Source organism: Rosa rugosa, chromosome 6, assembly GCF_958449725.1.
Source record: "Rosa rugosa chromosome 6, drRosRugo1.1, whole genome shotgun sequence".
NCBI lineage: Eukaryota > Viridiplantae > Streptophyta > Magnoliopsida > Rosales > Rosaceae > Rosa > Rosa rugosa.
In genome coordinates this window covers 33,570,565-33,596,081 of record NC_084825.1, presented here as the reverse complement: position 1 = coordinate 33,596,081, position 25,517 = coordinate 33,570,565, and the positions used below count along the sequence as shown (strand labels likewise).

Here is a 25,517-nt window from a genome sequence, read left to right as displayed (position 1 = left end):
AAACGAAGCTCTACAGCTCGAGATATCTTGATCGAAAGCGTCGGTGGCTGGAAAATTTCCAGAATCCGGCGAGCTTGAATTCCGACGTAAAAACTTCAATTTCTCGCTTCGATCCCTTCATGAAAGTTGTTCAGAACTTTAATCTGAGTTCACCAGCTCAATAATCACAAGACATGATGGTCTGTAGCTCGAGATATACGGATCAAAAGGTGATTTTCGATCTAAATCGAGGCGAGCTCCGACGAACGTGAAAACGTTCACCCCAAGTGCGATCCTTCTCGGAGGATGATCAGAAGGTTGAGGCGAGTTCAACAAGCCAAGAATCTTGAAGATTGGTGGGCGGAAACTCGAGATATCGGCGTTGACTCAAAATCGACATCAAACCGGGTCGAGCTCCCCGCCGCTTGTACAGGCCGCGCCGCCATGCAAGGCTGCCACAGATGGCTTCAGAGGAGTGAGGCGAAGCTGCTGGACGTGGTTTCTCGTCCAGAGATGGCCGGAAGAGGAAGATAGACGCCGGCGAAGGGAAGAGGCCGACGCGGCTCGAGAGAGAGAAAAAGAGAACTGAGTTTCCAAAATGGAAAAAGAAAATATATTTTTTTTTGGAATTTCCGAAAATGGAAGCTTTATACAAAACTGGAAACTTTTTCGAAAAATTATAATTAATTCATACGAACTCCGAATATTGCGTTCCACATATGCACGAGATCGTATCGCCGAGCTCTACAACTTTCACGAAGGAAGTTTTCCCAAATTTTGAACGTATAAAAAGTCAACTTTCGCGAGCCCCTAAATAACGTTCGTTTTTTCGAAAATTAATCGTTCGAACTAATTCCACAACTTCTCCGAGCCTCGTACTCGCTCCCACTATCGTGAAATCATTTCTAAAAATCCACGGAATTTAATTTGGATTTTTCGGGGTATTACATCCTTTTCACCAACCAAACAGGGCCTTAGAGCTAAAAGTGGTTGATGGATAAGTGATTCTCAAGGGAGTGTCTGCTTCCAATGCAATTTTTGCTTTTGTACTTGTTTCTGGCTCCCAAAGGACGCCCCCTTTTTTTACCACAACATTCACTGCCTGCACCATGGTGCCATCAGGTGCTTTTTGAACTCCCAATGATCTAGCATTAAACTTGGAACTGATTTTAGGAAGCTTGATTTTGTTTGGTTGTGCTCTTAGTCCCCAATTTCATCAATTATGGTTGGAGCAGAAGAAGTCTTCAGTTGTGACTTGTGAGGGAGTATGTGTGTGTCTCTCACACTTACCCATCAACTGCTCAATGGGTCACTTTTCTTTTCGAGGTCCTACACTTTTCAAGTTGGTAAAAGGAACTTCTCATCCAATTCTAGAGGTATACCAACCACAGAAGCAACATTCAAAATGATTTCTTTCACTTCAAAAGCAAGAGGAATGTTTGAAATCCGTAGCCAGTAGTACAGAGAATTCAATTGAATTCTTTTCAGTAGGAGTGACATCATCATATTGCATCAGTACCATTGGTGATCAAGCATAGTTCTAGGGTCCTCTGACAACCTTGCGCTGATCTCCCCAGTCATCAAACGAGAATGGGGAGGTGAAATTTGGTTTATCCTGGATTTTGAAATTCTTCTCAAGCACCTAGCTAGATTCTTCAGAAATGACGTCACATATGACATATCATTGATGCCAATAGGTTTGTGGGAGAGTAGTCTCCCCAACAGGTACGATTGGGAGGTACGCTTTGTCATGCCGCCGGCCATGTTGGTGTTGTCAATCACGTCATATCCTCCTGCAAGAGCAAGGGATGCCGCAAAACTTGTGGTGACATCTTCAAGTGAGGTCATAGTCGCTTGTAGACAAGAAGGTAGAAGAATGAGCAGTAGCACTGGCCACTGGGGCTCTAGACAGGATGCCGATGGCACAGTAATGGAGTTGCGACAGTGTGCTTAGAGGTGCGGCACAACGTGGCTGTTTAGGATTTTTTTTATTTTAGCGTCCATTTATTTGATACATTTGAATGATTTAATAATCTTCATTTAAAGATGTTGTAGCTTAGCTGTATTTATATAGATAACTCATATTTTTTTTTTTTTTTTGAAAAGTTAGATAACTCATATAATTTGTCTTAAATTGTTTCTTAAGAAAACACATAATTAAAAACATAATAACATGTAGTAATTAAGTGAACATCCTACATATTAATGTAGTAATTAACTAATACGTATCCTACATATTAATGTATTAAGCACCAACTTTGGTCTATTTTAGTACATAGATTTTTGACATAATTATGAAACCCAAAATGTCTACAAGTGTGTTCTATAAAATAGACACATGCGGTCTAGCATTTGGGGTCCTGCTGAAGAGTTTGGCTAATTAAAGCAAAACACTTTACACCAAAGAGTCGCAGTAAAAGTGTGAAGAACTAATTGTCAAAACAAAGCAAACTACACCTGCGGCATCGGATTAGAAAAAGCCCACCCCTAGAAATATTCAACTTCTCACTGGCTTGATGAGCCGACTCAAATCTCATGGTGCCAAATCCTTCGTATATATAATACCACAAACAAAAAATTACCCACTTCTGCCAAATCCAATACTAGTCTCCGATCAAAACGCAGATGAAACAACCGTAACCTCACCACTCTGCATGACACTACAACAAAAGCTAATTCCCCAACAAACATGTCAAAATTTGATCCTTACACCCACCTCAACATTGTCCACAACCCGGTCGACGACACCTTGACCCGCCTCGTCAGCCTCCCCACCACCGACGCCAACCCGAACCCGTCTCCCGGCGACCCGGTCGCCTCCAAAGACCTAACCCTCAACTCAGAAACCAAGACGTGGGTGCGAATCTTCCGACCCTCTAAACTCCCCTCCAACGACAACACCGTTGCCCGCCTCCCCATCATCATCTACTTCCACCACGGCGGCTGGCTCCTCCTCAGCGCCGCCGACTCCTCCGTCCATTCCAACTGCTCCTTCATCACCAGCCAAGTTCCCGCCATTCTCGTCTCCGTAAATTACCGTCTCGCCCCCGAGGCCCGGCTCCCAGCCCAGTACGACGATGCCATGGAAGCCATCCACTGGGTCAAGAAGCAGGGCCTCGACGCCGGGGGCGAGCAGTGGATCCGAGACTACGGTGACCTGTCTAGGTGCTACTTGTACGGCTGCGGCTGCGGGGGCAATATCGTCTTTTTCTCGGCGCTCAAAGCCTACGAAATGAAGCTGGATTTGGAGCCCATGCAGATATCTGGGATCATTATGAACCAACCCATGTTCGGCGGGATCCAGAGGACCAAGTCGGAGCTGAAATTCGCTACGGACCAGCTCTTGCCTTTGCCTGTGCTCGACCTCATGTGGGACCTAGCACTGCCGAAATCGACGGACCGGAACCATAGGTATTGTAGTCCGGCGCTCGACGCTGGCCGTTATAAAGAGATGATCCAACGGCTGGGGCGGTGTTTAGTGATCGGATTCGGAGGGGATCCGATGGTGGACAGGCAACAGGAGTTTGTGACGATGTTGGTATCTCAGGGGATACGTGTAGACGCGCGGTTTGATAATCTAGGGTTCCATAATATTGATTTTGTAGACCAGAGAAGGGCTGCTGAGGTTTTGGACATTGTTAAGGAGTTTATCATTTGATTTTGATTTCATTGTGAATAAAAGTGTAAATTTCGAAACACATTTCTTGACTTCGAAAAAACATGATATAATGAGTAGATTTTAGATGTTAGTGATGTTGTGAAACACGTTTGAGTTGAGATGGATTGGGGACCTTGGGGTAGTAGCTAGGGATGGAAGTGTGTCTTATTATTACCTGGGATACCGATCGAAGTTTGTGCTACTATAGCTGGCTGAAGAGAGTATGTGATTTCCTGTGTAGAGTCCGATTATTTGGAAATGACTAATAAGATGATAAATTGAATAGTTGGGCAGTTCTTGGTCGTACTGTGGAGAAGGCAAAAGAGTATATGTTATGTGTCAGATTATGGAAGTAAGTTAGCTAGAGACTGCAAAAAATGGTATCATACTATTGCGTGACATGTTTTACAACCCATTAGCTAGGTTAGACTTTAATGTGATCTGATGATCGTCTCGTAAGTGGCCTACCTGTATTTACTTATACAGTGAAATTTAAAAAGTTATCGATATTTTTATTTTTCTTTATATCAATCTTAATATTAAGAACAAAGCAGGCCTGGGCCTAAACCTAGATAGATTAGGTGTAAACCCATTGCCCCCAATGAAATGATCCAATACATAAACTAAAACTCTCCATAGCAGAATAAAACAAAAAGAAGATTTGCCAACGAATTATTTATCGTTAAAAGTCTCTTTTTTTTTTTTTTTTTTTTTTTAATAGGGTTGATTTTATGAATAACAGGCCAGAGTCTAATAGAACTTACATAAGAAATTTTGGGACAAACCAGATAACCTATCTAAGCTACAACTAAATTCATTAAAATCCAAAGGGACGCTCGCTGAACAACAAGCCTAATCTAAGAAAGAGTAATCTCGCCTTATAAGAAAAAAAAATATTCATCTAGTGTAATTTTTCAGGCACTCAATTGTGGTACAAATATCAACTACAAACGTCTTAGAAAAGCCTATAGAAATTACCCCTGCTTCAAAGACTCGAGTCCAAAATGTCTTGTATTGTTGAAACCCTAAGCATGTACATTCTCCTTCCCCTTGGGGTCAGAGTTAGTACCTGTCTCAGGCTCTTCAGCATCCAACAACCTCGGCATTAGGTTGGTCCTAAAAGTCTCCTTAAAAGAAAAAGAAAAATCAAAAGAGTGTGGAGATGAATTATTTGTTAGCAAAACCCTCCCAAAAGAATTAAAACAAAAAGAAACGCATTTGTGGAGATGAATTATTAATCAGCAAAATCCTCAAGTTTAAGGGACACACCTACACTAACGAATTTTCATCGATAAAAGCCTCCAATAAAACAGTGAAATACAAAGCTTCGCCAAATAATGTTTCATAAGCAAAATCCTCAAGTTTAAGGGACACACTTATACTGATGATCAAATTTTTGTTAATAAAAGCCTCTGATCTAACAATGAAATACAAAGCTTCGCCAAATAATTTTTCATCATCAAAAACACTTACGAGAAATGTAAAAATGAACACATTTTTGTTGTCGAATTATTCTTTGACAAAAGTCACCCATAAAATAAATTAAAATAAAAAGAGATGCTCTTTGCAACAAGATGTCAATAAAAGATATTTCAAGTCCCATAAATTTATATCGCTTTGAGCCTCTGAACTCTCAGAATCGAACCTCAGCACTTGACTTGCTTATTTGGCAAACTAAGTTTCAATGAATCAAAAATGGTCTAGCAAAATCTTGGAAGTTTTTGTTAGGTTGAGAAAAACTTTGCATCAGCCTTTTTTATTATTTGTTCTCCACACAAAGCCAAAAACTCCAGTCTTGCCCCATGAGCAGTTCAAAATTTTTTTCTTGTAAAATTGTGCTTTGTGGTTTGATGTTAAAAAAGTATAAAATTAGATGCCCCCATGCAGGATCGAACTACAGACCTTCAGTTTACAAGACTGACGCTCTACCACTGAGCTATAGGGGCACGTTGCTTTAAATTATTAGTATTCTAAAATAAAAAAAGAAAATAAAACTTCTTGTTCCATAATACAATCTCACAATACTCTAAATTTCATCATCATATATTATAATTAATTTATGAAAATAAATTACTACATGATCGAAAATGTTACATGATAATTATTATTTTTTATTGAAAAAAAAAAGACATAATAAATATTCAATTTTACGAAAGATTTTAAAAACCGAATGGACCGACCCGATTCCACCCCTCTCAGATATATTTGTCACATGAGTCACATGGCTGATTTTGCCACGGCAACATCATCGCTACCGTGAGCGCAACAAGAGCCGATAAATTCCTTAACAATCTTATACAAAGCCTCGGCCTCACTCGGGTCAAATAGCTCCACAGCATGAAAACCACCCTCATTAAACCGGGCCATCACGTGCACCCCGCGTGACTCCAACAATGCCGCCATCTCCTTCTGCCTATCCACCAGTGGGTCCCCGCCATTCCCGCTCACCAAACACCACGGCAACCGTCCGATCCTTCCATCACCCCCGTTCATAAACGGATTACAATACTCGTGGTCACGATCAACCCCCTCCGGCAGACTCAGGGCCCACATCAAGTCGTTAGCGACTAACGGCAGCACCCGGTCGTTGATGAACCTGATCTCGGATTCGGTCCTGTTGACCCCACCGAAATACGCTTGGTGCAATATCAGCCCTCGGATCTTGATCGGGGAGAGGTCCACATCGGAAGCGCGTAGAGCCGCGTGGTAGGCGATATTAGCCCCGGCGCTACCTCCCATCAGGATACACTTGGAGAAATCTACGGAGTTTTTCAGCCACGAATCTCCGTCGATAGAGGAGGCCTGGTTTTTGAGCCAGGTGATGGCCGAAACGGCGTCGTCGTAGGCGGCGGGGAGGCGGTGCTCGGGGGTGAGACGGTACTCGACGGAGAGGACTAGGGCTGGGATAGAGAGGGCGAGGCGAGAGCAGGAGTTGTGGAAAGGCTGAGAGGCGGCGCTGAAGAGAACGAAGCCGCCGCCGTGGAAGTAGATGAGGAGAGGGAGGTTAGGGTTTGGGTTTGGGGGGAGATTGTGGGGTTTGAAGAGGCGGAGGAAGGTTTGGGATTTTGGGTCGAGAGGGATGTCCTTAGAGAGGACGAGTTGGGGTGAGTTGGGGTGAGAATCGGCGGGGATTGACTCGGTTGTGGGTGCGAATGGGAGTGGGGCGTGGCGGGTGAGTGAGCCATCTGGGTTGGGAACGATTTTGAGGAACTTGTAGGGGTCGATTGAGGATTGTTGATCTGCCATTGTTGGGGGTGACTGGTGAGAGTGCGTTTGTGAAAGAGAAGGGTTTGTGTACGTGGAGATCGAAGATTAAAATGAGGGTTGATGATGGTGGTTGGGGAAATTTTTGAGGAGCGCGCGGGGTAGGTTTGCACTAAATGAGGGAGACCTGCATGCATGCATGTCACAGAAACTGTTATTTAGACATGCAGTAGTAGTAGTAGTACTATTTGCTTCACAAAAACAGTATCTAATCGAAGCATACCTAACAGGGAAGCTAGGTGTCGACTGATAACGAGTCTGTAATTGCATGCCTTCGCGGGTGGTAAGTAATAAATGAAGGTGTCTTTTACAGGTGGAAAGTAGAAAATCAGCGTGAGGCGAACAATAAGGCGAAATTGAGATAAGTAGTAAATGAGCGTGGGACGACCAATTGTGCGCCTTTCTGGGTGATACGTAGTATATGAGCGTGAGAGGAATAGTAAGCCGAAATGGTGTAGTTTTGAATCTTTGAAGATTTGTCTTGCCAAAAAAAAAAAACTTTGAATATTTGTGTTTTGCCGCGAATTCCAAAGTAGAGACATAGAAAGACATGCAAAAGGAATCTGTAGTTTCCTTGGTTTGCTGTTTTCTTTCATGGTTGTTTAGGTTTGAGTGGGACATAATTTCGTGGTTAAGACGAGTATATATTACGGGTGACATGAAAACTCTTTAATGTTACGGAGCATTGGGGCTCCCCCAGTAGCGGATCTAGAAAATTAGTTAGGTGGGGGCGAATTTAAACTGTAAACTAATAAAAATTGAAATTCTTACCCACCCATTTCAAAAAACTATTTATGCAAAAAACACATGAAAATGAGGAGAAATTTTTACGATATTAAATAAAACATGTATGAAATCCTCAAAATCATAATATTCGTGGGGGCAAAAGTTGTATAATACACTTTTCAAATGCATAAATTCTATAGAGCTTCTATATATAACATTGCATAATATGATAATGTAGTGGGGGCGGCAGCCCATAGTAGTCCTATGCTAGCTCCGGCAGTGGCTCTCCCAATCTCGGTTGTTATATGGTTGAGGATTATTTTATTTGGGTTGAAAACTCAGGGATTGGCGGAGGCTTGTAGCTAGAGGCGAAGAGTATTTACCTTTTTCTTTTCTTTTCTTTTTTTAGTTGAAAAGGAGTAAGTTCTCAAATTCGAATATTTCCTTTATTAAATATAATCGAAACAAATCTATTCTATATAAAAGAAATTAAAATTTTCTAAATTTAATTACTTGCATATAGTACAATCAAGAGTTCGCTTTATTAAAATAACCAAGAGCTTATAGTGCTTCTCGAAAAAACCCTAGAAGTCGCAGCACACAAGTTTGGTCGAGATTTAGCCGAGTTCCTCTCGTCCGGCGGCGTTCATCATCGGCATGGGGCATGCCTCGTTGTCGTTGGGAGGCTGCCGGACGGGTGATGGTGGTCTATGGTTCTCTGGCTTCTAGGATTTGCAGTAACCCGAAGTCGACAACGTGATCTGGTTTTCGTTCTGTTTTGAAGCCTCTCTGTGGCTTGGGCAGTCATGGGTTTCCGGTTCAAGGGGCGGATCGAGCTGGCTTAATTTGGATCCAGGCGGCGGCGCAACGTCATTGACAGGGTGCGGTTGATCTTTCTGGGGCATTAGGGATCAGTTTCCGCTTTGGATCGGTCTGGTGCTTTCGGGGTTAGCTGTTGGCCTCTCAGTGGTGGCAGCGTGTTGTTGGCGGGGTTCCTGGAAGCTGGGCGGCAACGACATGATTGCGGCATGGCGTGGAGACAATGGCTGCTTGCGGTGTGTGCGTGTCGTTCCAAGCGTAGGGAGGTGGAGGTGGAATGAGCTAGGCCAGATGTTGGGCCTAGGGTCTGTTTGTTCTTTGGGCTAGTTGGACTTTTCTTTAGTTTTATTTTTATTTTTCACCTTGTTCTAGAACCCTAGGTTTGTACTCTCTAAGTTGTTAGGGAATTACGCACTTTCGTGCCTCTAGCAAATCCTCTAGAGTGGTAACAACGGAGGATTCTCGAGATAAGGGCTTAGGAAAGTTTTAGGCTTTCCTGGTCTTCTTGCCTACTACTGGAAATTGGGTTCCTTATTACTTTCTTCTTAGTCTACTTAGTTGTACACCAATTGAGGTCTCTAGGCGGCTAGGTTTTCTATCAAAGGGGGTTAGTAGTGAGAATTTGATTTCTTGTATTTTAGGCTCAATAAGTGAGCATATGTGTTAACAGTGAAGGTACTTGTCTTTTGCTTGACGGCTTGTGCCATCTAGATTTTAGGTATGAGACAGCATCTGATGTATGTGCCTTCTGGCCTTTAGTTAATGAAGCTATCATTTTATCAAAAAAAAAAAAGAGTTGGCTTTACTCTTATGCTTCAATTGAAGATTTTGTGAAAATCAGGCAGTTACTATATGAACCTTGGGCCAACAAATCAACCTACATAAGAGCAACGTTGTCTTTAGTGGGAGTGTTCTACCGATCATGTGCGTCAGGGTTTGGCAGATGAAATGGGAGTTCAGATGGTAGACAAGCATGAAAGCATCAATTGTACATGCTTTAATCAAAAAATATTTGCTGGTTACTGTTTTAAAACGTGCGAAAATAATTTTAGTGAATGTGTAAAAGAAAAAGAATTCTCACACACAATACACATAGGATATGTTTACTTACTAGCTTGGAAGAGTATGAAAATGGATGGAATGATTTTGGGTAGAAATATTCCTACGTTTACTAATACATAAATAAATCAGAATGGATGTAGGTCTCACCTCCTTGTTAGGAATCGATTTTTGAATATTCAGGAATTTGCTACATGAACAATTACATGAACAGTGGAGTGACGGTTCTGCCCTTGGTTTTCTACGATATACAATATATAAGACGTGTTTTTTTTTTTTTTTTTTTTGCGCTTTTGTCGACATTTTAGGAATCATCCAGAGACAGAGAGAGAGAGAGCTTCAGACTGAGAGTGCTAGAACGATCGCGAGAGAGAGATTTGATCCAATTGTTGGGTAAATTGTATGAATCTCATTGTGAGATGTCTGGGTCAATTGCATCCAATTGTTGACTGTGAAAGTGATATTGGCTTAGTTCTTCTTCATGAGTGCTTGCGAAGAGTTATGCATGAGAGAGAGAGAGAGAGAGAGAGAGAAAGAAGATGCACAGTTTTTTTTCCCTCTTTCTTTCAATAGAAAAGGGTAGAGTGAAGATTAAATATTTACAGAGATTGGGGGATTAGCAAGCTGCTCGATGAATACTTGAACCGAAAAGTAGATCTTGAGAGACTTTTGGTGCAATTTCCTGATTCTAAACTCCATGGTTAGTTTGGAAGACTGCCAATTGAGATGTATTGATAATGAGCTTATATGTATCGATTTGTGTATATTTTGAGCTTGAAGTCCTAAAGTCTTGCACCAGTTCTGAGCTGGTACTCTGCAGATACTAATCTATTACAATAGAGATAAATGCATGTTGTAACTGTGTCTTTGAATTGTTTGCTGTTTCTGGACTCTTTTTGTTTGAACTTTGTTGACTACATTGAAATCATACATAGAGGTTGGTGCTGGTGCAGATTCAGAATAACACTATAACTCAGAACATATTTATGATAGTTCACCTTTGTTTGCCAAGTGATATCTCACATAATATCTTAGTAACTCACATAATATCTTAGTAAAACCTGTAGTTGGGTATCTAACAAAATTTATCAAAAGGAGTGATAATATTTTAGAGGATTGTTGTGGATATAGCTTCAAATTAAACTATCAGAACATTTTTTTTCTTCTCTCTTTCTGCTTTTGGAATTGCGTTCTTGACATTTCATATTTAGACATGGATGCCACTGCTAACGACTTCTCTTCTTCAGCTCTTTTTTTTTTTTTTTTGGTTGGCTACTGCAAATGCTTAAATAGCAGCACATTTAATTGGATTTCCCCTTTTAATCTGCAATGACACCACTCATTCATTCTTTTTTGTTTAGTTCACAAAATACTTTAGATTTCTTTGTGAACATAAAGACACTGCGGCCCAATTGTATTACAGAATACTAAAGGCTGTAGCTAACTGACCTCTTTTGTGCAGGTTTAAAACAGAATGTTAGCTAAAGTGTCAAAGCTCCAGAGTTTAAAGTCAAGGGTGAGGCATTTTGTTTTATATTTCTTTCTTGCACCTGTTGTTTTGTTTGTCTTAATGCTTTAGAAAGGGAAACTATAAATTAGGACAAGTTTTAGCTATATGGTTTTGGGGTCACCAGTATATGGTTTTGGTTTTGGTTTTGTTTGGTAGTCTGGGTTTTAACTTTTAACTTTTCAATAGTTTCAAATCCAACGTTTTTTCGAAGATTCTGAGGGAAAAGGATTGGGTTGAAAAGAAATGGAATAGGTTTTGTTTTTAATCTTACTCATCTTTGTTATTGTTTAATATTTTCTTCTGCTGATAAGTGATAAGGTTGTGAGTTACAAGTTGTATATACTTTATAGTTAGCAACTGATGTATGAATATGACTGAAGAATGGATCAGAATATTGTGAAATTGTCTAATAGATAGTCTAGCACACCTATTTCGATCAGCTTCTTGCTTCTCAGTTTGAGAGAGAAGAACTGTGGGCTGGAGAGTATGGTTGTTCAAAAATAGAATGTAGGAAGTTGTTCTTATTGGTTTTCAGTATAAAATTTTAAGTCTTGCTGTTTCATTTTACAGATTTTGGGAATAGTGTGTTACCAGATAGTTTAACTGTCTTCTGTTCAGGTGTATTCTGTATAGTTCTTTAAAGACAAATTCAGTGTATTTCTATTATTGTTTATGCCAAGATTTTATTAGATTTAAATAAGCTGAATGGTTATATATATGTTTCTGTTTGATTTGTAATTGTAATTCTGTTATACTTTTGAATGTAGTTATGGCACCGAGAATCCAATGGACAAGAACAAAAAGGTTGTTAGAAGAAAATCATGATGAAGCTCAAGGTACTGAAAAAAGAATGGAAGAGGTCTGCGATGGTAATAGTTTTTCTGCCTCAGTAACTGAAGCTGAAAGGACTTTTTCTACTAGAGGAACAAATTCCAAAATTCGATCAAGAAGCTGGAAACAAAGTAAGCACACGTTATTGAATTTGGACTGTTAATTTCAGTTAACAGTTTCAATTGAATTTATGTTTTCATTTACAAAATAAAACCAACTGGATGTTCTTTTATTTCTCTTTTTATAGCATCTGAACCAACAATCACAAAAAATAGTCAGCGTACTCAAAAGTGATGAAGTATCAAACAATCTGGATGAGCATCGTGACAAACGAGTGAGAAATAATCAGAAAGGTCTTACTGTCATGCAAGGCCAGAGTTTGTTTGCAGATGGAAATGTTAATACATGCAATACAAATGCAGCAGGTAACTTTTGCAGTTGATTTAATATTAAAGTTATTTTAAGCTTTTGAAATGATTGTTCTTATCAACTATCTAATTAATGTTTGCCAAATTTTACATTCAGGTCAATCTTCGTATTCATTTGGTCAGGCATCGTATCAAAGAAACAGAGAAGGTTAGTCTCAAATTTTAGTCATTGTTTTCAGAGAAGAAAAGTTCTACAGGTTAGGTAACAAAGGTGAACCTTCATCTATACTAGAAATTTAACACTTTAAGCTGTAAATACACAAATTTATTTCCCCTAATTCTTATGAAGTGTGAATAAAACAGTGAACTTCAATCTCCAAAATAAAACTGCACACTTATAGTTTAATCCATGACTTCGTGTAGATTTTCCATTTACATACCTGGTTCACACTTAATTTCACTGTTTCCTTCTATTTTTGTTTGCAGGTAATGGGGTGAGTGTGTGACAGAGTAAAAGCATGATCCTATTTTTTGAGCTTGACTGTATGGTCCTGAGCTTTGTTTTTGTGTATATTTATGTAATTTAGGATGTTGGTTGCTATTAATTTTTTTTGTTTTTGTTTTTTTACTCCTTCATATGTATATCTGATTAGTTTGATGTGTGGTATATAGTGTTTTATCACTTTGGTCAAATATCACCTCCTTTTGGGTTATGTTGATTGACCATTGTGATTCCTTTTTACATCTAAAACGTTCACAAATAGGAAATCATTGGCAGCATTTGAACATTTATAACTAGATTTTTATTTTTGTTATTTTATCTGTTTACAAATCGGTCATCGTTTGCTTAACCTAGAATTTATAATTGTTCGTTTTCAAATTTATATTGTAATCTATTACATTTTACCAATAAACCTTGCATACAATATGGTTAACAATAAGAAATCCCGCGCTTTATATCTAGTTTAAATTAAGCTTCAGCTTTACGAAGAATCTAAAAACCGAACAGACCAACCCGATTCCACCCCGTATTCGCCACACAATCTCATTAGTCATACGGTCGATTTTGCAACGCCAACATCATCGCCGACGTATGCACAACAAGAGCCGATAAATTCCTTAACAATCTCATAGAAAGCCTCGGCCTTGTTGGGGTCAAATTCCGCACCATGAAAACCATCCTCCTCAAACCGGGCCATCACGTGCACCCCGCGTGACTCCAACAATGCCGCGAGCTCCTTCTGCCTATCCACCAGCGGGTCGCCGCCGTACCCGCTAACCAAACACCACGGCAACCGTCCGATCCTTCCATCACCGCCGTTGATAGATGGATTACAATACTCGTGGTCGCGATCAGCCCCCTCCGGCAGGCTCAGGGCCCACATCAAGTCGTTAGCAACTAACGGCAGCACCCGGTCGTTGACTAACCTGATCTCGGATTCGGTCCTGTTGACCCCGCCGATATACGCCTGGTGCAATATCAGCCCTCGGATTTTGATCGGGGAGAGGTCCATATCGGAAGCGCGTAGACCCGCGTGGTAGGCGATATTGGATCCCGCGCTAGTTCCCATGATGAAACACTTGGAGAAATCAACGGAGTTTTTCAGCCACGAATCTCCGTCGGCAGAGGAGGCCTGGTTTTTGAGCCAGGTGATGGCCGAAACGGCGTCGTCGTAGGCGGCGGGGAGGCGGTGCTCGGGGGCGAGACGGTACTCGACGGAGAGGACTAGGGCTGGGATGGAGAGGGCGAGGCGAGAGCAGCAGTGGTGGAAAGGCTGAGAGGCGGCGCTGCAGATGATGAAGCCGCCGCCGTGGATGTAGATGAGGAGAGGGAGGTTATGGTTTGGGTTTGGGTTTGGGTTTGGGGGGAGATTGTTGGGTTTGAAGAGGCGGAGGGAGGTTTTGGATTTTGGGTCGAGAGGGATGTCCTTGGAGAGGACGAGTTGGGACGAGTTGGGATCAGAATCGGCGGGGATTGACTCGGTTGTGGGTGCGAATGGGAGTGGGGCGAGGCGGGTGAGTGAGCCATCTGGGTTGGGAACGATGTTGAGGAACTTGTAGGGGTCGATTGAGGATTGTTGATCTGCCATTGTTGGGTGTGAGAGTGCGTTTGTGTGGATAAGATTAAATAGAATGAGGGTTGATGATGGTGGTCGGGGAAATTTATGAGGTTTGCACTAAATGCTCAATGACAGGAAACGTTAGTCAGTTATATATATATATATAGTAATAGTTGCGTCCAAAAAAAAAACTTAAAAACATTGACAAGTATGCATGTGCTGCGGTGAATTTTCAAAGTGGAGCTCAGCACTACAGTATCAACAAAATAAAATATAAAATAAGGCATTGATTGATTACAAGTCTGTTAATCTGTATTTCTAATTGCGTGCAATTACGGGTGTGTTTGATTCTAACTTTTGGCAAGGCCGACGTGGTAAACAGGTGGGCGGAGCTAACAAGAAGATAATGCATCACTCATAGCTCTCAGAGTTTCATAAATAAGGGAATTGCCTTGGTCTGTGAAGCCGACACTACAGTTTAGAGCATCTCCAAACAGAGATGTCAAAAGTTTTGAGTCAAATTTGAATTTGACAAATGATGTGGCAAATAACATTTTGTGGACTTCACCTCCAACCCTTGAGTCAAATGATCCAACCCAATTTAGCAGATGGAGTTGTCTGGTGCAGAAACTCTCTTTATCTTCTTTTTCTTCTCTCCCTCCCTAACTATTCAATATAAGATTCTAGGGGAGGAGAATAACCACAAACGTACAAAAAGCAAACCAACCCAAAACCAAAATTTCTCCCTTTTTATGCTCAGACCAAGATCTTCAAAAAACATCAAAACGGAGAAAGAAATATCAAAGTTTGAGTCTTGATCAGGAAAGAGCGTAGCTTGACTTTGCAATAAGGATGGACACAAGCAAAGCCCAATTAAAAGAAGAAGTAGAAAGAGATCGAATTATTGGGATTCATTTTGATATGCTTTTGGGTGTAAGATGTTCATGATTTTGCTTAGAATTTGCTTATCTCCATTAAATCACCAACCCCAAATCTTAGATCTAAATTGGACTTTGCGAATATTTGCCAGAAATTCATGAATGTTTGCCGTAGTTGTTTCTGATATGGTAGGGAGAAATAGAGAGATGAAAATCGGAGAATGATTCGTGAAGGTTGGTCATGAGCGGATTTGTTCTGAGTAAGACAAGAGAGAAAGAGAGATGAGAAAAAAAGGAAAGAGGGAGAAAAGAAAAATTTGACAGAGTTGGGGAGAATTGTTAAATTTGACAGATTGGTTTGATATGTCAAATCCACGTAGGATTTGACAGATCTGTTGGAGTTGAGTTGCTCTGTCATTTCCTACCGTTGCCTTGTCCATCTGGCAAAAGACCTCTCTGTTGGAAATGGTCTTAGTCAAACATCGTGGTCCTCTTATCTGCGAAGTTGTAAGTAATAGCTATGCCTTAACAAATGAAGTAAACACTGTGACCCACCACGGCGGGGAGTAATGACAGTAGTAAATAATGTTTACATTGCGGAAAATAGGCCTGGGCACGGGCAGAGCCCGATATGAATTTTACAGGGCCCGGGATCAAGCCCGAATATCTCGGGCCGGGCTCAAATTTAGTTTTTCATTTTCAGAGACCACTAGGGCCCGGACTGTTATTAAACGGGCCGGTCCTATGGGTTTTTCGGGCCCAACAACAACATTGAAAAATTCATTAACATAACCAAGATTTGCCAATAAGATAAAATCAAGGGCAACAGAAAATAAAAATGAGAATTAAAAACAGAGAGTTGGCCAGTCTCTGTCTAATGCCCTCAAAAGCTGCAACAACCCATCAGCCTTCTTAAATGTATAAAATCGTTTTTATGCTTCCTGAAAGTGTGATGCTACCAAGTGGTTAATAGCACATAAGCACCACATTCAAATGGTTCTTCAACATTACTTGATGAATCTCTTTTTCCTTACTCGTTGCAAACTTTTACGTCAAACGGGATTGCAAAAGGACATGAGATCTACACAAAATGAACTAAAAATTGAACATCCTATGTACACAAATCTGGGTTTGTTCGAAATCTGTGATTCTTTGTACTTGTTCGAGATCTAGAAATCATTGTTCTTCGAAGGGGATTGAGGGCTTCGAAGGGAATCTGGGCTCTTCGGTTCTTCCCAATCGCTTCGAGCTTCGAAGGAAATCTGGGTTCCTCCCAATTGAAAGAAAATATGTATTTCCTTCAGAGCTGCAGTCACAATTTGGCTGCTAGGAATCGGCTTTGGAAGGAGCAGGTACTCAAGGTAGTGAGAAAGAAGGGTCATCTTTGAAACTGAGAGGGTCGAGCTTGTGAGAAACTGAGAAAGGATTCACTAGCTAATTTTTTTCTTTTGGTCTTGAGAGTTGTTGAATGTAGGCCACTTGAATGTTGACTAATGATTAGGCCAAACAATTTGAGTGTTGCAGCTGAGGGTTAAATGTTGACTGAAAGTCTTCAGTCTTGAGACAAAGACTAGTAGGAGTGTGGAAAGTCAAAGAGATATATTCAATCGGGCTTTTCTTCGGGCCTTTGGGGTTATGGATATTAGGGCCCGGGACCGGACCATTAAAACTCAAACGGTCTGGGCTTTTTTTTTTTGTTCATTTTTTCTCTCAAAGACCGGCCTGGACCTGGTGGTCCGAACCGATCTGGTCCGGGTTTTCGGGCTAAAATGCCCAAGCCTAGCGACAAATCATGTGGGTCGTAGAAGCAGGTAACACCACAGTTCATAGCTAATTAGGCTACAGAATTGTCAACATTGCGGTCAACCAAATTGACCGCAAAATCAACGTACATCGCGGATCAAAGCTGTTTAGGCTGAAAATTGTAACACCGCGGCCGGTTGCGGTCAATTGTTAATCAAGTTCATTAAAGCCGCTAGATGCAAGGGTTAAAAGATAGGCAGCAAAATTGTCAACACCACAGCCAGTTTAACAATTGAAGTGGGCACTGTGATCAATTGTTAATCAAGTTCATAAAAGTCACTAGATGCAGGCGACCAGTTTAACAAGTGAAGTGGGCACTGCAATAAATTGTTAATCAAGTTCATTGAGGCCATCAAATGAGAGCGTTAAAAAAATTCATGGCATTCAAAAGCCGCGAGTAGCAAAATTTGGGATAATCAGCTTGCATGCACGGTTATGAATTTCTAATTCCCAAGTTAGCTGTTACTCCATTCAAATGTATGTAACTGTTATTTGGTTCACAACTTTGAATTCTTATAGTTAAACGGTTTTGACAGTTACAGCTGGGATGGTATATTTTATTTATTCAACTATAAAAATGATTGTAGGCATCTTTGTTAGATGTCATCGACCAAACACTCAACACGGTTACACATTTTATCTCAATACTTTATCAAAATTTCAACACAGTTACATGTCTTTACCTACCTTATCTTATCACTTACTTTATTGGTATTCATCTATATTACATTTCATGTTCTTTATATCTTTGCAATTTATATTACTATTCTTACATTCCTGCATGCAATTTATATTCTTGCTTGTAATTTTCTGGCACTTTACATTTACAGTCATGCACTTTATATCTCAGAATTTGTTCATTCATAAGGGAAATCTAACGCGCTCCACGTACCAAAACTCTAGGAAACTTTGTCGCTGATTTTATAGTTTCTTGTCCGGTTGCGCAACGACGTGGGCACAGGCTTCTGGCCTAACCGGTGTGTGTCGAGTGCGGCTGGACGGGATGTTGATGTAGGTGGTTGTCCTGGTGTTCGGAGATTGATGCTGAGAAGTTTGCTTTAGCCTGGGTTTCAGTTGAAGGTGGCGGCGACACAGAAGGTTTGTGCCTGAAGGAGGTGACTAGTGGTGTGGCCGACATTAGCGTTCGATATGGTGGATGGATCCGATCTGATTCAGATTTTGCAGTAGACAGCGTCGGTGAGAGGTGTGCTGGGTTTGCTCCTCGTATTTGTCTCTCGAGTATTGGGGTTGTGGTGGTGGAGGACGCGGTATACTGGATCTCTGCCGGAGATGGAGTTTCGATTGCGGTCAGGGCTTGGATGAGGCGGCGACACGACGGGCTGGTTGATGCGATGGTAGTGGTGGCTGAGCTGACTGTGCCAAAGTCGTCTTGGGCCGAGATCAAGGTTTGGGCCCTATTAGCCTTAGTCAGTGGTAGGCCTGGGGTTTTACTCTGCGTCCAATTTTGTCACAATGGGCTGGTTTTTTTAATTTTTGTTTTTAGTTTTATTTGCTTTACTTGGTTAGTATTGTCTCGCCTTTGGGGTGTGATTAGTCTCTAAGTGTATTTTCTAGGGCCAGTCAGGCTAAATGCTTGTGTGTGCACTCTAAGTGCCTTGTCTAGTCTAGCGAGGTGACGATCCATTGTTAAATGGTCGCTGCCTTCTAGTGGTAGGATGAAAATGAGTGACGTCGGATTTATTTTCCGGCGCCAGCATAGTAGGAAATCTGTGATTTCGGTAATTATGTTTTTTTGTAATTAATCGAGTTTTCTTTCCGGTATGTCACCGCTCTGTCAAAGCAAATGGAGTAGCCAGTATAGCACTCTTTGCTAATTAGTGCTTGTTAGAATACATGTATTTTATAGAGGCTCTTGATATCATTTCGGGATGTTCTCTAGATGCTTATTGCAATCAGGGGTTTAGGCTCTATGTTCCCCTCTTGTATTCAGCAGTTTCATTAATCAAGGCTTGAGGGCAGCCGCACTAGACCTTGTTTCAACCCAAAAAAAATAAAAATAAATAAATAAATCATACAAAATCATTATCACATGCACTTTCACGTTTACTCATCGAGTTACATAACATGAGTAAGGCTGATTTGTGTAAAGTCCTTGCATCCAAGGCAGAGAACCCCGCAACTAAGATTGATCATTGCTCGGCCCACAATCAACTGATTAGAATTTAGAAGTGAGAACAACACGAACTTAAAAATTTATAACAAAACCTTGCTTAGCCTCCCTACCGTGAGTTAACATGGCCCCCCACATGTTACTCAACCAGAAGGACATGTGTAAGCCAAGGTTCGAAAAATCGCTAGGCGCTAGTCGGGCGGTGAGCTGGGGAGGAGCGCCCAGGCGGTTTTATAGTTTTATTTATTTTTATATCATATAAAAATATATATAAGAGTATATATATAAAACTTTTAAATGAATATATGAAGACTTATTATGACTTATAAAAATAATAATAAGATATTCTATAAAACTATATTTTATTTCAAGATTCCAGTGCCCACAACATAATAACCAATGAATTAAAAGGGGGACATAGGGAAGTGGACGTCAAAAAGAGAACCGTGAAAGACAAAAAAAAAAAAAAGTCATCTCTGTTTCTCTTGCTCTCCTCCCCTCTCCCTCTATCTTCTTTCTTCTTTGATTGAATATTTATATAATTAATATAGGAAACATGGAAGAGTGGAAGACACGCCTCCTAACATATTCAATTATGCTTCTTAATTATACATCCACTTGCCCATCTATCTTCTCTCTCTCGACAAATAGCAGCCCCACCATTCTCTCTTTCTCTCTCTCTCTCTCTCTCGAAATTTTCTTCCTCTCTTGCGCAAAATCAATAGCCACCAGTCCACCACCCTCCACCGTCTCTCATATTTTTCATCATCAATTTTTCTTCTTTTTCATTGTTCAATCACCTCGTGAATAACTCTACAAAAACAAGGTTTCAATTCTCACTTCTCAGATTTCAAGATCTTGATTTGGGGGGAAGCTGCGGTGGCTCGGGGGGAGCTCCAGTGGAGACGTGAAGCAGAGGCGCGGTGGGGAGGGCGAATACGGTCTATTTGCAGTTTTGGGGATTGAATGGTTTGGGGATCAAATATGGTTGTTTTGGAATTTATGTCTCACAAAAAGAAAGCCGCCTAATCGGCAAGACCGCCCAGACGGACGCCCAGGCCACCTAGGCGGCCGCCTAATTCCTCCCCGCCTAAGTCCACCGATCAGCCCTTACTCGCCTCGGTCTGCTGCTGCCCAGCGCCTAGGCGGTCGTTTTTTAGAACACTGGTGTAAACCAAGAAGCCCTCAGTCAAGTGAAATGTGGCCGAAACGATTTTTGAGTGAACAAAGTGATAAGTCATAAATGAGAGTGACGAACAATAGCTCGAAATTGTGTAGTTTTGAATCTTCATCGATTGCAAAAGTATTTGTGATATGCTGGGAATTCCAAATCAAGACAAGTATAGGGTGACATGAAAAATCTTCAATGTTATGGTGCATTGGGGCTCTCCTAATCTCGGTTATTTATCAATTTTGGCTGGCTCGATCTGGATTGGAATCATTAACTGCTCAGGAATTGGCTGGCTTTGTAGGTTTTTTTTTTTGGACAACAGCGAAGGCTTGTAGAGTTGTAGCTAGCTACAGGCAAAGAGTATTCACCTTTTTTTTTTTTTTTTTTTTTTTTTTTTTCCAGAAAAGAGTATATTCCCAACTTCGAATCTTTTCTTTATTACAGAAATTTCTAAATTTACTTGCTTAGCTGCCTGGGACATGCAATATAGGTGAAAGTAGGGTTATCTACGGCCCAGTTTGGGATTGATTTTGGAGCTGCTTTTGGGGCTGCTTCTGCTTTTGAGCTTACGGTATGGTGTTTGGTAAATTCTCTAGAAGTTGCTTTTGGTCCAAATGGCTTCTCCCGGAAACTGATAATGAGAAGCAACCAAGTGCAAGCTTTTGGAGCTGCTTCTGTGGAAAACACGAAGTGAACAGTGCATCTTTAATGAAATTGATCAAATTACCTATTCTGTCCTCATCATTTTCTAACCATTATGTTGAGCCTGTATCCATTCTCTCTTCCCAGCCTCCTTTGCCGTCAAAAACATATCTTCCCCTCGCTCGAGAGATCTCTCTTTGTGTCTCCCACATCTTCAAAGCTAACCAGAAAATTTTTTCTCTGTCACCGCCTCTCTCTCTCTCAAACTCAGCAGCAAATTGAGCTGAAAGTTTCTATCTTTCTTCAGCGAATCAAACTCACTGTAAGTCCTGTCCTTCTCCATCTTTGCCCAAATTTACAGTATATTGCTGTTGCAAGCTTCGATTCATTGCGCTTCTTATTCTTTCTCTCCTCTAAAGTTCTTACTTTAATTTCATTTCTTTGATTATGATGCTGTTGATACCCGAAAAATCACAAGACATGTCATACGCACATGTCAACCCCAAAAGGGAAATACACATGCGAACCACATTCGGAAAGACAAAAGGTTACATATCGAACCTTCATGCCACGCATGTGGACCCAAGCCACAAACTACGCTCTTGAAGCTTGCAGAAGTGGGTGTGGTGTGGAAGGTTACGGAAACACATAGTGCTCATGTATTGATTTAGTGTCGTTAGTGATTCGGTCTTGGGCCCGAAATCCAAGCCCAATGACTTAAATCAAGAACGAAATGGTGAACATGAGAATTGGGTCAGCCTCTCCTTTAAAACCCAAAGTCCATGTCAGAAAAGCCCAACTTCCCTTTTCTTCTTCTTCTTCCCGTCTTACCTCCTTCCCCTGCAGCAATCTTATATCTCATATTTTCCCCGCATCAATTTAGTACATAGAGAGTTAGCCAAAATCCCTTAGTACGATTGATTCCTTCTATTAGTCATTGAAAGGGGAAATCTTGTGACCAGTTAAGAGATATCCTCCTCTTTCTTAAACAATGAGCCCACAGTTCCCAAGCTTCCTCGTCCACCTCGTTCCAGGATTTGTGTCACTGCAGCTGCTCTGCTGCAGCGATTGTCTCTTCCTCCCAAAACTTCACTTCTCAAGTAAGCTTCTCTTTCCCTGGATTTAAGGCATGAATTATGTGTGGATTGAAGAAGAAATGCTTTACCCATAAAACTTAGAAACACCTATAGCAAATCAAGATGTCAAGCCTTCAAGCATAAGTCTAGCTTTCAGCTATTTTCCCAAAAACCTCCTTCAAACCCATCTTTCAGAAACCCAAATCCAAAAAACCCCCAAATTCTCTCATCGCAATGTGTTTCTAGCTCCCACACCATGCTTCATGCTGTCAAGCCCTATTCATTAGCTGAATCACGCACAAAGTCCTCCCAATAATCGGATTATTGGGTTGATTTTGGCCTAGTCAATGTTTAATTCAAAAAGGACCCTCATATTTTGGCTACTGCACTGGGGACTAGGTTGTGATTCAGAAAATTGGTTTATCATGCAGTCTTTCAATTTAAGCATGCTCTTGTCACTAAAAACTATTGTTACTAAAAACTATTATTGGATTCAAGTAACGGGGGGCTACCTCTTTTAACATGATTCACAACTGCTGTGTATCTTTTGTTGATGATTCCTCAACTCCAAGGCCACCATCTTAAATTCCTTCTTTCTTCATCATAGTCTTAACTTTCTGTACCAAAACCTCAGAGGCAATGACATACTTGATGCCAAAACCAAATAAAGCCTTTCTGTTGATAATTCTTGTTGCAAGTTTTTTCCAAGTTGTAGCTTTCCCTGCCAAAGCATGAGTCTTCACAGCAATAATCAAAATTTTCACTGCAATATATAGTCAAAAGTCTTTCATACCAGAAATCTTTTCTGCAAGCTTTTCTCATATATGAAACTTGTAGTGCCTAGCTAAATTTTTTACTCCATTAGCCAAATCCTCAACTACAATAAAAACTAGTACCTAAATCTAGATGAAATTAACCTCTGCCATTATGACATATACTTGATGAATCTTAAACCTTGTATTGTTACTGCAGTAGCATTGCACTGCTATAGATTGTCCTTAAAAAAATGAAGCATACAGACAAGCTTAACACTCAAGTGATGTCCAATTAACAAGAGAATCCTCTTGTTAGTTAGTCTATTATACTCAATGCATACAAGCAAATATTGTTTCTCTTGCAAAAATGTTTGTGCTCGATGAATCTAAGAAGATAAGCATTTGTATTGCTGTGATAAAACGTCCTACAGCTACACTTCATAACAGTAACTCAAGCCATGCAAACAAGCTTGATTTGGGATTGCAGATTCTTGTGAAACATTGTACAATGTTAAAAATATTTAAGTATACTGAGATCCATACCTCAAATCATGCAAACACTTGGAGGCTGACAAATGCAATTTCAACTTTTATCCTAATTCAACAATGTGATCACCTTGTAGAAACCTTACTTGATAGCATTCACAGCCATAACCAAATTCTTTACTACTATTACCAAAATCTAGCCAAAGTTTTCCACTGTAGTAACCAAATATATAGTGATTACAATATTTGGTTTTCCAGCCAAACAAGCCTTATGTCAAACCAAGAATATCAGTGAAAACCTTTCTGAAACCAAAACAATCGCCCCCAAAGGTAAAGTTTTCACTGCAGTAGTTGATCATTTCTGTAACAGTCTAATGATGCATGCAAATTCAATGAAATTGACAGAAGGGCTTTGCTTATGCATATAGAAGAGTGATGTACAATACAACCAATATTCAGGCATAATCAACTTACTCCATGCCAATAAACTTAGGGGGCTAAGGGATGAAACTTCAACTCTCAGTAATCACAATATATACTCATATAAGGATGAACATTTCATCCATTTATGGTTAGTATATTCAAGCCTTCTTGAGATAAAGCACCCTCTGCTATAGAAAAATTATTTAGTGCCATTACCAAAATTATGCCATAGTCACTGCAGTATTTATAAATCCTTATTACAGGCCTCCTCAAACAAAAGAAAATTATGCCAAAGCCAAAACTTCCATTGCAGCAACCAAAACCTCATTTTGTACCTAAATAAGCTTGATGTCAAAACTCAAACCAAAACAGAGTCAAAGCTCTCACTGTAGTAACCAAAACCTGATCACTTGCAGCTACTAAATTATTCAAGTTCAAAGTAAAATAGCTTGAATCAAATCAAGTTCACTACTCCAAGCCTTTCTTAAACCAACTTTACTGCATAATTCAAGTTTTCATTGCAGTAACCAAATATAGATATTCAATTTTCACCACCAAATATGTTTGAATTCAAACCAAAATTCTTATTGCAAACCTTTCTCAAGCCAATGCATCTACTGCTCTTAGCCAATGGAGTTGATATAAAACTAAACTATTGTGTTGCAAGCCTTGTCAACCAAAAACTGGTGTCGCCAAAACTTCTATTGTGGTAACCAAACCTCACATGCAGCTAAGACCTTTATTGCAAGCCTCCTTCAAACCAAGCATTTATTGATACCATTGGCTCCTTAGCTAAGTAAAAAAAGAGTTACAACCCTTATTGCAAGCATTTCTCAGGCCAAAGCTCTTGTAGTCAGAGCCAAAGTTTCCACTGTAATAACCAAAACTTCATCTGTAACAAGACAACAAGCCAAAGTCAAACCACCATGTCACTTTACTTTTCAAGAAAAATAAGCCTTCCACTAAATCAAGGTTATGCCAAGCACATCCCACATCAGACTCATTATCTAAATGCTATAATTGAAGTTGTTTTTATTGACTTACTTTCAGGCAACTCCTGTTACAACCTGCAGTCAAAAACTCATTACTACCTTAGTTCAAGCATAACATCTCTTCAAACTAAACATTGAAAATTATTGTTCAAGCTCCCTACCATTCATTAAACACCACAACAACAAGCTTCAGTGACACCTTTACTAGCCATGAGCAAAGACTCATTTGCAACCGTGACCAAAACTCTCCACTCCCCAAACAAAAATATTTGTTCTACCACATCAAAAAGGTCAAGCAAAAGCCTTTGTTCCAAAATTTCTCCAATAAAAAAGTCCTTATTACACATTTTTTCCAGTCAAAAGCCTTGGTTCCATTCTTACTGCCTCAGGCAAATCTTCTACTAACATATCACCATCCAGTCCAACTTTTTGTTATATCTTAATATTCATTCTCATAACCTATGCAATGATGAAACATTTGCTGCAGTGACATAGCACTGCAGTTTTTGATCTTTCATTGATGCAGACAAGCTTGGGTTAATGTTCACAATAATTAGAAAGAAAAAAAAAATTAGCTCCTCTTGTTGTTATGTTATACTCCATGCTTTAGTCCATAAATGAAGTTTGTACACTTGATGATTCTCCAAGATAAATTTTTACTGTGAACAGAAAGCACTACAGTAGTTGGTCATTCAATTTAAATATTTGGCATCCAACAGGCTTGAGAAACTGATTTATATATGCAGATGAAATTTTGAAAAAAAAGGATAAATATTCCATGCTTGATTGTCTCTTTTCTTATGCTAGTGTCTATGCCAAGACGGTATGATTGTCTTGGAAAGCTAAGTTGTTAAATCAATAACAAGCTTAGTTTATGTCTAAGTCA

The 25,517-nt window shown here is 40.2% G+C and overlaps 3 protein-coding genes and 1 non-coding gene across 4 annotated transcripts; 1 reads left to right on the top strand and 3 right to left on the bottom strand.

The window, feature by feature from the left end:
- The first annotated feature begins 2,575 nt into the window (after positions 1-2,575).
- Positions 2,576-4,016, top strand: LOC133718764 (probable carboxylesterase 9). Its single transcript, XM_062145647.1, has one exon. It carries the CDS (start codon positions 2,669-2,671, stop codon positions 3,635-3,637), a length of 969 nt encoding a protein of 322 aa, XP_062001631.1. The 5' UTR covers positions 2,576-2,668; the 3' UTR covers positions 3,638-4,016.
- A 1,495-nt stretch (positions 4,017-5,511) lies between these two features.
- TRNAT-UGU (transfer RNA threonine (anticodon UGU)) lies at positions 5,512-5,583 on the bottom strand. Its single transcript has one exon. It is a non-coding gene; the product is annotated as a tRNA-Thr (tRNA).
- Positions 5,584-5,715: 132 nt separating this feature from the next.
- On the bottom strand, positions 5,716-7,002 carry LOC133716464 (probable carboxylesterase 8). Its single transcript, XM_062143172.1, has one exon. The coding sequence runs from the start codon at positions 6,881-6,883 to the stop codon at positions 5,855-5,857; it is 1,029 nt and encodes a 342-aa protein (XP_061999156.1). The 5' UTR covers positions 6,884-7,002; the 3' UTR covers positions 5,716-5,854.
- Positions 7,003-13,067: 6,065 nt separating this feature from the next.
- Positions 13,068-14,425, bottom strand: LOC133717728 (probable carboxylesterase 8). The gene has a single exon (XM_062144446.1). It carries the CDS (start codon positions 14,302-14,304, stop codon positions 13,267-13,269), a length of 1,038 nt encoding a protein of 345 aa, XP_062000430.1. The 5' UTR covers positions 14,305-14,425; the 3' UTR covers positions 13,068-13,266.
- Between the last annotated feature and the right edge of the window lie 11,092 nt (positions 14,426-25,517).